This window comes from Hakea prostrata, chromosome 1 (genome assembly GCF_041222555.1).
Source record: "Hakea prostrata isolate BN-2017 chromosome 1, UWA_Hpros_2, whole genome shotgun sequence".
Lineage (NCBI taxonomy): Eukaryota > Viridiplantae > Streptophyta > Magnoliopsida > Proteales > Proteaceae > Hakea > Hakea prostrata.
In genome coordinates this window covers 57,543,868-57,556,495 of record NC_142600.1, presented here as the reverse complement: position 1 = coordinate 57,556,495, position 12,628 = coordinate 57,543,868, and the positions used below count along the sequence as shown (strand labels likewise).

Here is a 12,628-nt window from a genome sequence, read left to right as displayed (position 1 = left end):
ATTAATGTTTTTACATAGATGTTTCCTGTAAATCTCTGTTATTTTTCTAGACGAATCACCTTCCGATTTAATCCTCAAGATACCAAAATTTGAAAGCTTTGCATGGTAATCCGAGCTCAAGAGAACATAACTTGGTTTTATATCACTATGGATGTCCGGATTGTCTCATTCCAAATGCAAAAAAGCAAGTGCTCGAGCAATTTCGATGATGATATCAAACCTTTGTTTCCAATCCAGAATTGGAAATTTAGAACCCCTGGTGCTTCTGCGAAAAGCAATACCTGCAAACTCTTGTTGGGCATACACTCATACACTAGAAATCTCTTCTTCTACTCAACACAATAACCGAGCAGCGTAACCACATACGGCGATCGAAGACTCCCAAGAACCTGCAACTCGTTCTGAAACTCTGTTTCAGCTTGCAAAGAAGTTGCATCAAGTCTCTCAACTGCAACAGACTTGCCATCACGAAGAATACCTCGAAACACAGCACCTGATCCACCTTTCCCAATTGAATTACCACCACGAAATACATTCGTCGTCGATTTAAGCTCCTTGTAAGAGAACCTCTGCAACCTTAAAGGAGCACAAGGGTCAAAAGGGCTGGTGTGAGAACACTTAAATAGAAAGTACCAGAGGTGGCAGATCAAGAACAAGAAGCTAAGAAAGATAAGACCAGAAGACGAGATAGTAACAACGAGTAAAAATGTTCTGCTCCTTAATATTGAATCTAGGTTTGGATTAGGGTTTGGATCGAAGTGTCTTGAAGGCATTTTTCTAATTGATCGTTAGTGCAGAAAAAGGCGGTAAATGAAGAATAGATATGTGGGCATATTGATCATAAAAATTATAATTTGTCCTTAATTGATCTTATTGAATACCTCAAGGGAGGTAGATGCAAAGTATCTATTTATTTGAACTAAAAATGACATAAGTCAAACCTTAGGGGTCAAAATGATAATTACCTATTTTTTTATTTTTTAGTTTCTAGAAAGCATTAAAAAAATGCGATGCGACAAATCAATAGTATTTCTTAAGAAATTTCATATAAAACATCCAAAAAGTGAAAGTGACCGGAACTTTCAGTCTTTTGTCTGTTTTTTGGGTGAAAAGAAAGTTTTCATTTCGTTATTGGTATTCTCATCAACGCGGTTTTCTTGAAATATCTTTATATATTTTGAGTTTTCATTCAAGCAAGGTCTGCATTATTGGGAATCGAAATTTGGATGGAGATTTTAATCGGATCGTTTGTTTTGCAAAAGTAATTTTCTATACTTGTGTCAAAATGGTGGAGATAAAATCTTGCCCGTCGTTTTCATCTCAACTGTACACTCCAGATGATGGACAATTAAAGCGTTGCACTTGCACCTAAGCAATACAGCACCCAAACAAGACTAGCTGGTTTCCACCCGCCTCCTTGTTTGACTGCTGGGTGTGGATTCAACTCATCCACTCAGTACCTTCTCTAGTACCTAATATCATATCTCAAACCGATTTCTCCCTCACAAAGAGAAGCAGTAACGGATCGAACTTGCAGTTTCTGCTTCAATCAACATATCTCTAGATTTGTTGGCAAAATCTCATCTCCATGGAGCCACTACCCAAAAAGAGAAAAAGTCTCATCTACCTGGAGCCACTACCCCAACAACAGATACTGATGCCACATCAAGTCGCTGGATCTTCTTCGAGTTATGTTGTCGCTGGATTTTCTTCGAGTCACGATGTCTTTATCAACTTCAGAGGTGAAGACACCCGTGAAACATTTGCTGGTCATCTTTATGAAGCGCTAAAGGATCGTGGAATCCATGCTTTCATAGATAGCAAAGGTATGTGGAAAGGAGAAGACATTGGGCCACAACTTATCCAAGCAATAAAAGGCTCCAAACTCTCCATCGCCATCCTCAGTGAACGATATGCAGAAAGCAAATGGTGCCTGCGGGAGCTTGCTCAAATGATGGAATGTCATAGAACCAACGGTCAGATCCTTTTACCCATTTTCTTCAAGGTTACCGCATCAGATGTTAAGAATCAGAGTGGAAGTTTTGAGATTTCCCCTCAGAGACATGGCAAAGAGCCTCTTGAAACTCTTACAAAATGGAGGGAAGCTTTGCGGGCAGTTGGTAATAAGAATGGATGGGTTTTTGATAAAGGGTGAGCCTTAATGATATCATCATGTTCAATTGTGTATGTATTTCTGAATTCTGTTGACTTCCTGTTTTTCTTTCGTTCACTAATAAATTTGATCGCTCGCAGGGATCAATCTGGGTTAGTCAGTGAAGTTGTTGAAGAAGTTTGGAACCGATTGCACATGCAATCATCCTTGACTGGCGCTAGATATCCTATTGGAATGGAATCACGTGTATGCTCTGTATTATCTCTGCTACCAAAAACCGGCTCCAACGGTGTTCACTTCTTAACCATATGCGGTATGGGGGTATCGGGAAGACAACTCTTGCAGTAGCTGTGTACAATCGTTTATTCAAAAACTTTAGCAAGAGTTGTTTTCTTGAAGATGTAAGAGACCAAGCATCACGCAATGGTTTGGTAAGTTTGCAAGATAAACTCCTTTCCACTATCTTTGGTAAAGAAAGCCAAAAAAGCATAGGCAGCTCTAGAGAAGGATCAACATTGATAAAAGCTACACTTCAAAAAAAAGATGTGCTTCTCATTCTTGATGATGTAGATGATCATACCCAATTAGATGCATTGGCTGGTGGTCTCGATTGGTTCGGTCCTGGCAGTACTGTAATCGTAACAACCAGAGATCGAAACATTTTGAGTAGAGTGCCTGTGAATAATAGAAAAATATATGAGCCTGAAGAATTGAATGAAGTACAAAGTCTTCAACTCTTCAGCTCGTATGCTTTTCCAACACACAGAATTCCGGAGGATTTTAAGCAGCTTTCAATCGATATAGTACGTACTACAGGGGGTTTGCCTTTGGCTTTGGAGGTTTTGGGTTCTGACTTATCTTTTACAGAAGATAAAGAAGTATGGGAAAGCATGCATCGAAGGTTGAAACTAATCCCCCATGATGATATCTATAGAAAGTTGGTGATAAGCTACGATAAACTAGATGATATTGAGAAATCAATGTTTCTTGATGCGGCATGCTTTTTCAAGGGATGGAAGGAAGAAGATGTACTTTTAATATGGGAGGCTTGCGGCTATGAACCAAAATGCCACATGGAAATTCTCAAAAGAAAATCACTCTTAAAGATTGGCTGGTTGGATGAGTTAGTGATTCATGACCAAATCCGAGATATGGGCAAGAAGATTTCACTTAATGGAAACCTTAAAGAACCCAATAAACATAGCAGATTATGGTCCCTTGAAGACTGCATGGATGTTGTAAATGGTGGCAAGGTAAAAGTCAAATTACAAGATTTTTTTTTTCTTCTTTCCTTTTATTTTTCCTCTGCTTTTGTAGTACATAATGAAATAAAGTGCATGCACTAGTAGAGAAGCATATGCAAATATTATGGAGCACTACACGGGAAAAGCCTAAAACGTTTTTATCTTTTTCATTTTTAATATACTTGTTGGATTAATTCTGATGTAGGGGAGTGAAATGGTTGAAGGTATTGTATGTAACTCAGATTCGTTAAGCAAAATATATGTTAAAGGCTTGGAGATGATGCCCAAATTAAGATTATTACAACTTACTGGGGCAACCTCAAAGGGCGACTTTCAATGTCTTCCTTCTACGTTGAAATGGCTGAGTTTGATTGATTGTCCATCACAAAATCTACCAGCTGATTTTTATCATAATCAACTAGTTATGCTCGAGTTAAATATTGGTGAGTTTAGACAAACTTGGCAGGCTAATATAAGAGGAGGATGCTGCACCTTGGTCGAGTCCGATTTTGAAAATAAGGTACGTGTGTCTTATTTTGCTTCCTTTTCTTCTGTTATTTAAACAAACAAATAAATATTTATTAGGCATTAATTTTTGGCAATTCACTGACCTTTTTTTATAATAATGTTTTGCAGCAATTTCGAAAATTGAAAATTCTTCGGATCAGTAGATGTTGGCAGTTGATCGAGTCTCCTGATTTCTCCTGTAGGTTTCCTCTCTTAGAGAGGTTGTATATTATTCATTGTGTATCTTTGGTTGATCTACATGAGTCCATTGGACAGCTTCAACAACTGGTTTACTTAAACTTGGAAAACTGTGTGAGTCTTGAGAAACTCCCAAGCAGCATGTGTAGGTTGAGTTCTCTCCAAGAGCTTATTCTTAGTAGTTGTGAAGAATTGGTTGAGTCTCCAATCCTCTCTGGATGCTTTTGCTTAAAGAAGTTATACTTCGATCATTGCACGTCTTTGACTTATATACATGAATCCATTGGACAGCTCCAGCAGCTGGTTTACTTGAACTTGAAAAACTGTGAGACTCTTGAGGAACTCCCAAGCAGCTTGTGTAGGTTGAGTTCTCTCCAAGAGCTTATTCTTAGTGGTTGTAGAGAATTGGTTGAGTCTCCAATCCTCTCTGGATGTTTTTGCTTAAAGAAGTTATACTTAGATCGTTGCACATCTTTGACATATTTACATGAATCTGTTGGACAGCTCCAACAGCTGGTTTACTTGAACTTGGAAAATTGTTACAGTCTTGAGAAACTCCCAAGCAGCATGTGTAGGTTGAAATCTGTCCAAGAGCTTATTCTTAGTGGTTGTGGGAATTTGGTTGAGTTTCCAATCCTCTATGGATGTTTTTGCTTAAAGAAGTTATACTTTGATCGTTGCACGTCTTTGACTTATTTACATGAATCCGTTGGACAGCTCCAACAGCTGGTTTACTTGAACTTGAAAAACTGTGAGAATCTTGAGAAACTTCCAAGCAGCATGTGTAGGTTGAGTTCTCTCGAAGAGCTTATTCTTAGTGGTTGTAGAGAATTGGTTGAGTCTCCAATCCTCTCTGGATGTTTTTGCTTAAAGAAGTTATACTTTGATCGTTGCATGTCTTTGACTTATTTGCATGAATCTGTTGGACAGCTCCAACAACTGGTTTACTTGAGCTTGGAAAACTGTATGAGTCTTGAGAAACTCCCAAATAGCATGTGTCAGTTGAGTTCTCTCCAACAACTTATTCTTAGTGGCTGTGGAAAATTGGTTGAGTCTCCAATCTTCTCTGGATGCTTTTGCTTGAAGGAGTTATACTTTGATGGTTGCCTATCCTTGACTTATTTACATGAATCCATTGGACAGCTCCAACAGTTGGTTTACTTGAACTTGAGAAACTGTCACAGTCTTGAGAAACTCCCAAGCAGCATGTGTAGGTTGAGTCTCCAAGAGCTTATTCTCAGTGGTTGTGAAAAATTGGTTGAGTCTCCAATTTTCTCTGGATGCTTTTGCTTAAAGAAGTTATCCTTTGGTGGTTGCAGGTCCTTGACTTGTTTACATGAATCTGTTGGACAGCTCCAAAAGCTTGAGTTCTTGGACTTGACAGGTTGTCGTTGTCTTGAGAAACTACCAAAAAGTATAGGTCAGTTGGGTTCTCTCCAACAGCTTATTCTTAGTGGCTGTGGAAAATTGGTTGAGTCTCCAATCTTCTCTGGATGTTTTTGCTTGAAGGAGTTATACTTTGATGGTTGCCTATCCTTGACTTATTTACATGAATCCATTGGACAGCTCCAACAGTTGGTTTACTTGAACTTGAGAAACTGTCATAGTCTTGAGAAACTCCCAAGCAGCACGTGTAGGTTGAGTCTCCAAGAGCTTATTCTCAGTGATTGTGAAAAATTGGTTGAGTCTCCAATCTTCTCTGGATGCTTTTGCTTAAAGAAGTTATCCTTTGGTGGTTGCAGGTCCTTGACTTGTTTACATGAATCTGTTGGACAGCTCCAAAAGCTTGAGTTCTTGGACTTGACAGGTTGTCGTTGTCTTGAGAAACTACCAAAAAGTATAGGTCAGTTGGGTTCGCTCCAGTCGCTCATTCTCGCCGGTTGTGTTTCACTCAAGGAGTTGCCCGACTCCATTGAAGAGTTAAAGAAGCTAGAGGAATTGAAAATAGAGGATCTTTCACTCCTCCGTAAAACAGTCTCTCTAGAGAGTATGACGTCCTTGCGTAACCTTTTTGTTGGAGGTTGTATACAATTCTTGGCTTTGGAGCCCCCTGGTGCATTCGAAATTCATGCTTCTTTTCTTCCCCCAGTACGCATACCAAAAGTGAAATGCATGAAAAGGTTGTGCCGCAAGAATTTTTTAGTATATCCGAAGCCGTTTAAAGGGTTTGTAGTGGCAACTTACAATGAAATTGGTGAATTGACTGAAGTGAATCATGGCTGGGGCTGCGTCCTGACAAATCGTTTATGTGAGCCAACCCAGGTGAGTGAGTGATGAGAACAAGAGGGAGGGGCTGAAAATAAGTACTTAATTTCTTTTGTTTTATTCGTTTGACTGATTATTATATATATATGCATGGTTTCTTATTTTACAGTTTTATTACGGATTTGGTTGGGAATGTAGGTAATACATCAAAAGTAATTCAATTCAATTAATTGATGGGGAAAAAATTCCTTACCTGAATTCGCTTTCCCTTACTTGAAGTATTCGCAGCGGAAGTCTAGATCCACGTTCTCGTTCCACCACCAAAGGTTTACCGGCGAGATTCCTCAATCACAGGGAAAGGGAATAATATCCACAACCCAAATGCCGTGGATTAATGGAGTGAAGATCAAATACTAGCAAAGAAGAAAATCTAAGCCTGCGATTCTAAGAGAGAGGGAGAGAGAGATGGAGCCGCCGTTTCTCAGAGATTCGCTCGTGCGAATGAATTACTCCGTTACTTACTCACTAATGCGGTGGTTACTAAAATATATAACCTATTTTGTAACCGCCCTAATAGTGAGTTTCCAATATTGCCCTTGGGCATTTAATTTATTAATCAAATTAATAAATTCCAACAGGGAACAAATTTGGGTGTGTTTGCGAAACACGAACTGTGGTTACTTGATTCCTAGTTATGTTCGTGATGGGATCTATAGCGGCAGCAGGTTAATTATGCATCTTTCTTTTAGACCTGAAGACTACTTTATTGGTCAACTCGTTCTGAAAATTGAAGCGTGTATCCATGATCATCATGGCACGAGCCTTGAGGAGGAAACGAAAATCTACTACGAAACAGGGCTGGAAATCAACTACTGCTTAGCCATCTCATCGAGGATGAATGGAGATATGGTCTACATTCACGAATTCGAAGGGATTGATTGGTTTGGATTGCAGCTGGAAGGCGGAGAGGCTATTGAGATCTCACGTATGAGCCTACACTTCAGAAATACTGTTCTTTCTGTGCAGCCACAAGTGAATCTCTTCCTAGTTAAAGAGAATGTTGATGACTTGGATACGTTTTATAGTCAATTCCGTGCAGGCCCTTGTGCACAGGGATTTGCTGTGGTTCGAAGATATTAAAAAAATTCTCACTCTCCAGAACCATATGATCGATCCATCCATCCATGATCAGGCATCATCCATCCATAGAGGTGCTGTTCCCCTTCTCTTTTCTATTGTTGCTATATATCCTCCGCTTTGTTTGATGAATAGATATTTAGTAGAGATAAAGCAGAGACTGCTTCTTTAATGAGAAAAGTGAATCTAAGAAATTATCTCTAGAAAATGTAATGTTACATATACTATCCTTCTTATTTGAGATTTATTTCAATTTTAGCAGTCTCTTGGCCAGTATCAATTTCTTTTGAATCATAATCAAACCAATCACAAGGACTCAAGATGCAGGGACTAATTTATGTGATATGTTTGATATATGGTTTCTGATTCATTGATGAACTAATTTGTATTCTATATATAAAACATAGTATCAACAAAAATTCCCTCAACTGTATGGACTAAATTTTTCAAAACCTAAGGAAATTTTTTTTTCTTTCTTTCTCAGCTCTAGCTTCTCCCCTCCTTGTCAATTATCTAATCTCAAAAGTCTAGCTCTTGAAGGTCCCAACTTTATAACTAGACAAATCAGATCCCCTATTTTGCCAAAATGTGAGAGGTCTCCCTTGTTTTTTTTAGTATTCTTCGTCATCTCTATTGCCTAGGATTTTATTTCTACAGCTAGTTTCTGTCAAAATTTGGAGGTTATTAGTGGTAGCTCTGCAAAAAAATTTTGAGTTTTCTTCTGATTTAGTATTGGAATTTTTTTTTTTAATTTGTTTGTTAAAATGTAATTAATTATTTATTTATTGTTGAGGCATTTTTTTGGGGCTTGGGAGTTTGGACCCTCTATCCATCAAGGTAGAGGTTTGTGCTTCCCTCATACCTCTCCATTATATATTACATAGGAGGTCGACCCACTTCTGAGTTTTGACTAGATTAATTAGAAGTAGGACCCCTAATAGGCCCCTTCTATTGTGTGCTAAAATGTTTGAAAGAAACACATATCTCTATTCCTGATTGTTAAAGAGTCTAGATTTGGATGTTATTATGGTCAAAATGTGAACTAGGTTGCATTTATGTTCTACTTATCTACTAATTAAGTACATATTCATGTCTATGTTTGTTTGGGTTTTTTTTTGTTTTGTTTTTTTGTGTGGTAAGGACATTTGTTTAAAAAAAGAAAAGGGAAATTTACATCAAAAAATCTTATATTTGCAAGCCCTGCCTTCTCCCTCACACCCTTAATATTCCAAAAGAATATTGTCATAAAAATAGAAAAACTTCTTCCCTATAAGAAAACCCTATAATCTAAGTTGGATTATTCATCCTATTATTTTCTCTCTCCAATAAGAGCCAATCAATTTTCACCATTTCTTAAAAAAGTTATATTCTTTTTCTGTACTTTTTGAGATATTGTTTTTTCATCCACACCCATAGACACTAAGCAAGGCTATGTGTGTCTATGTTAAAAGACACGGGCAAGAAATAGACAAACAATGTTCAGTTTATTTTTATTTAGTTTTAAGCCGGTAGTGAAAATTTTGTTTATTCTTACATCATTTGTGTAGGATCTTATCGGTCTAGCGAGGCACATATGGTTCGTGGAAAAGATGCTAATCTGAAAGGATGTAGGTGCTGTACTCTCCTCTCCTATGTGGTTTTTCATTTTCTTTCATTTTGTGCTAATCAATGGTAATATGTTGATTAATATAAATGACCATTCAGTGAAAAAAAAAATAATAGGTTGATTAATCAGTTTTCGTAATTGATGATACAGTAATTCTACTTTCAGGATTTTACTTGCAGTTTTGACGCCACTGAATTCTTTCCGCATCAAATCTCCTCTTTGTTTTGTTAAACTATGGTTGTTGCAGTTGTTGCTGGATCACTAATTCTTTGTCAATGGTGCAATGTTGATGCATGGTCTCTTCTATTTATGGTGGCTAGAGAGATGCAGGTTGATGGTTGTTGATCAATCTCTTTCTTTACTGCCCATTGCTAAACATTCATCTTGGAGTTTATTGCGTTTAATTGATCTCTTCCACGGGTTCATGCTGGAACCAAATCAGTCTGATCCAACATGCGTGTCACAAGCTATGAATATGGTGCTCCGGCCAATTGATGGCCATGGTATGCAACGCCTATTATCCCCTGTTTTACTGCCACTTATGATCATCTCTTTTGCATGGGCAACTCAACTCAAAAGTATCTTGGGCCTTCATCCAACGGTGGAGGTGTTCGCATGATTTCTGGGGATTATTGAAAGGAAGACTCACTGTTATAGAGAGGCAAACCCGACCACAGACTTTTTAGCTAATTTGGCAGCAAAGGAGCAACTCTCATTCCAGGTGCAGCTGTGGCTTTCTAATGTAGCTAGAGAAATTATGGTTAGATGTTAAGGAAACGAATGCATCTATACAGATTTGGGTGATGTGATGGGGCTGCCAGTAGGCTGGGGAGAGGGCCCTTCATAAAAAGGTTGCCGCGATGTACATATCCATTTATTTACGTTTTCGTTTTGCTTTTATTTGTTTCGTCAGAATTTGGAGGCTATTAGTGGGTTGCTATTTATTTATAAGCCTAACAACATGTTAGGCTTTGGGTTTCCATTAGCCTGAGTGTAGTAACCCAGTTCGTTGTTATTTTATTTTATTTTCAATTTTGCTTGTCCGCCTCTGTGCATGTTTTTACAATACTTCATTCTAGCAATCTTCCCTAATTCTCCACTAATCTTTCTGCAATACTTATTATGATCAATACAAAAAGGGTTGTTATAATTCGTGATCATCTCACCAATTCTGATCCATCACCATCATCATCAACACCTAATATTTCTACAATGGGAGACTACTACGTATTCTACTTCGTTCTATTCCACCAGATTTACCAGCGATGTCAACGTTGATGTTGGACGATGATACCGAGGAGGAAATACAGGCGGAGTTTAAACTAGTACTCATTGGTAAGGTTTTGATAATTCGACCATTTTTAACCGTAAGCAAGGGGTGACTACAGCACTTCTCCGTGCATGGAATACCAAACATCCAATTTCTATTGAACCCATGGAGAATGATCAATTTAGTTTTCAGTTTTCCCATCCAATGGATCTGGATCGTATCCTATCTTCTGGACCTTGGTGTGTTAATGGGAATGGTATTTTATTTGAGCGATGGAATCCGACGGAGAAGTATGCATTTGATACAATTCAAATGTAGGTTCATTTTCATGATATTCCTTTGGCATGTCGGAAGGAGTCAGTAGTGATTCCTTTGGCACGCATGCTTGGTGTGGTTTCTGAAATCCAACAACTAACAGGGGGTCCTAATGGTGCTCAATCCGTGTTCTACCGTTGTCGTATCAGTTTGGATATTTACCAGCCATTGCAAGGGACTATTGCGATCGAACGAAAGTCAAGAGTGAAATTTGTGGTTCGTTTATCGTATGAACGCATGCTCAATTATTGTTACTACTGTGGCAGTCTCCTCCATGAATGTCAAAGTTGTCCAGGATATTATGAACATTGTCAACATTACAAGAATCAACAAGCAACAGAGGATGAAACAGGGTGGTCTCAACAGCCTGAGCTCTCTCCTACCAGCATCCGTGCACACATCCCAACTTCACGCATGCTAGAGTTTGCAATTAACATTTCTCTAAATCTGACATCTGTGACTTCTTCCTCAACATCTCCGGCGGATGACATGGCGGATAAGTGTAATTCAAGCCCTCAAACGGTTGTAACTACTATTCCTAATCTATCATATGATAAAACCGCTTTAGCTTTCGGCACGTCAACCACCAACAACTACTCCTCTCCAACGCTTGCCATACCCACTCACTTACGGCCAGCTGATAAATTCAAATTTCAACACGTGTTCTCATTTATCAACATTGATGAATATTCATGCACATGTGTTGGGTCGTGGTTCACATAATGATCAATCTTTAGTGCAGCCTCTACTCAATTCGGAGAACAATTCATTCATCTCAGCACCACATCATGAACAACAACTAAGTTTTCACGATGACTGTGGAATTTCAGATATCTCTCGGAGCATCAGCCTGGTTAATGAAACTCATAAATGACCTAGAATTGAAATAGGGGGCTTACCGGATTCTTCTGTCGTCTTCTCAATTTTCACCCGTGGGTGCTGTGGAACAAGCCCATGGGCAACAATGAAAATGTTAAGTTGGAACTGTCAGGGTATTGGGAGTCCCCTGACAGTTCGGATGATTGCTAATCTCTCCCGATCTGAGCACTTAGACTGTATCTTTTTAATGGAGACAAAATGCAATGTCAGAAAGCTTCAACGTTGACTTCGTCAATTTCATATGGATGCAGTCATAGGAGTTGATTCTGTTGGGGCATCTGGAGGTTTGGGTCTTTTCTGAAGGCATGATATCCACTTGCAGCCTTCTATTTTAACAGATCGGATTATTGATGTATCTGTTACGATACCTGGTTTGTTACCTTTCTAGTTGAGTGCATATATGGCGATCCGGATAGATCACTACGTCCGATCGTGTGGGATCAATTGATTACCTTAAATGGCAATCGCTCTTCTTCTCCCTGGGTATTAATTGGAAACTTTAATTCTTTCCTTCACTAAAGGGAGAAATCTGGGGGTCAACCTGTCACTGCTTCAGAACTGAGTCCGTTCAATAATATGGTGCACCAGTGTGCATTACTTGATTTAGGATGCCATGGTTCAACTTATACTTGAACAAATCGCAGGCATGGATCTGCTAATATAAGAATTAAATTGGATCGTGCTCTTGCAAATCATGGATGGAGAGTTCTATTTGAAAGTGCTGCTATATTTGTAAAGCCTGCAATTGGTTTTGATCATTCTCCTCTAATTTTTGATACTGCTGCTGGCTCCTTTAATGGAGATCGTCCTTTCAGTTTCGAGGCGATGTGGTTTCGTCATCCTATCTGCGAGGATGTGACAACCTCTACTTGGTCCTTACCTCACTCTGGCAATCATTCATCCATCTTTACTGGGAAATTATCTCAATGCCTCCATGCTTATAGAAGATGGAATACGCAAGTGTTTGGTGATCTGCAAAGCCAGATTCGTAACACAGCCAATCGATATCTCACCTTGAAGGCTTGCCAAGTTTGGAAGAATTTCATCTAGCTTTAAACAGTCTAAATAATAAATTATCTGATTTGCTAGAAAAAGAAGAATTATTTTGGCGACAGAAATCTTATTGACTGGTTAAAGGAAGGTGATAAGAATAC

At 38.7% G+C, this 12,628-nt stretch overlaps 2 protein-coding genes across 2 annotated transcripts; both read left to right on the top strand.

The window, feature by feature from the left end:
• The first annotated feature begins 1,222 nt into the window (after window positions 1-1,222).
• Window positions 1,223-2,461, top strand: LOC149029183 (toll/interleukin-1 receptor-like protein). The gene is made up of 2 exons (XM_089141109.1): window positions 1,223-2,151; window positions 2,254-2,461. Exons 1-2 carry the CDS (start codon window positions 1,589-1,591, stop codon window positions 2,459-2,461), a joined length of 771 nt encoding a protein of 256 aa, XP_088997235.1. The 5' UTR covers window positions 1,223-1,588.
• LOC149029182 (uncharacterized) lies at window positions 2,426-9,586 on the top strand. Its single transcript, XM_089141046.1, has 6 exons — window positions 2,426-3,366; window positions 3,563-3,877; window positions 3,994-6,324; window positions 6,437-6,460; window positions 6,910-7,478; window positions 8,952-9,586. Exons 1-5 carry the CDS (start codon window positions 3,004-3,006, stop codon window positions 7,405-7,407), a joined length of 3,531 nt encoding a protein of 1,176 aa, XP_088997172.1. The 5' UTR covers window positions 2,426-3,003; the 3' UTR covers window positions 7,408-7,478; window positions 8,952-9,586.
• The last annotated feature ends 3,042 nt before the right edge of the window (window positions 9,587-12,628 follow it).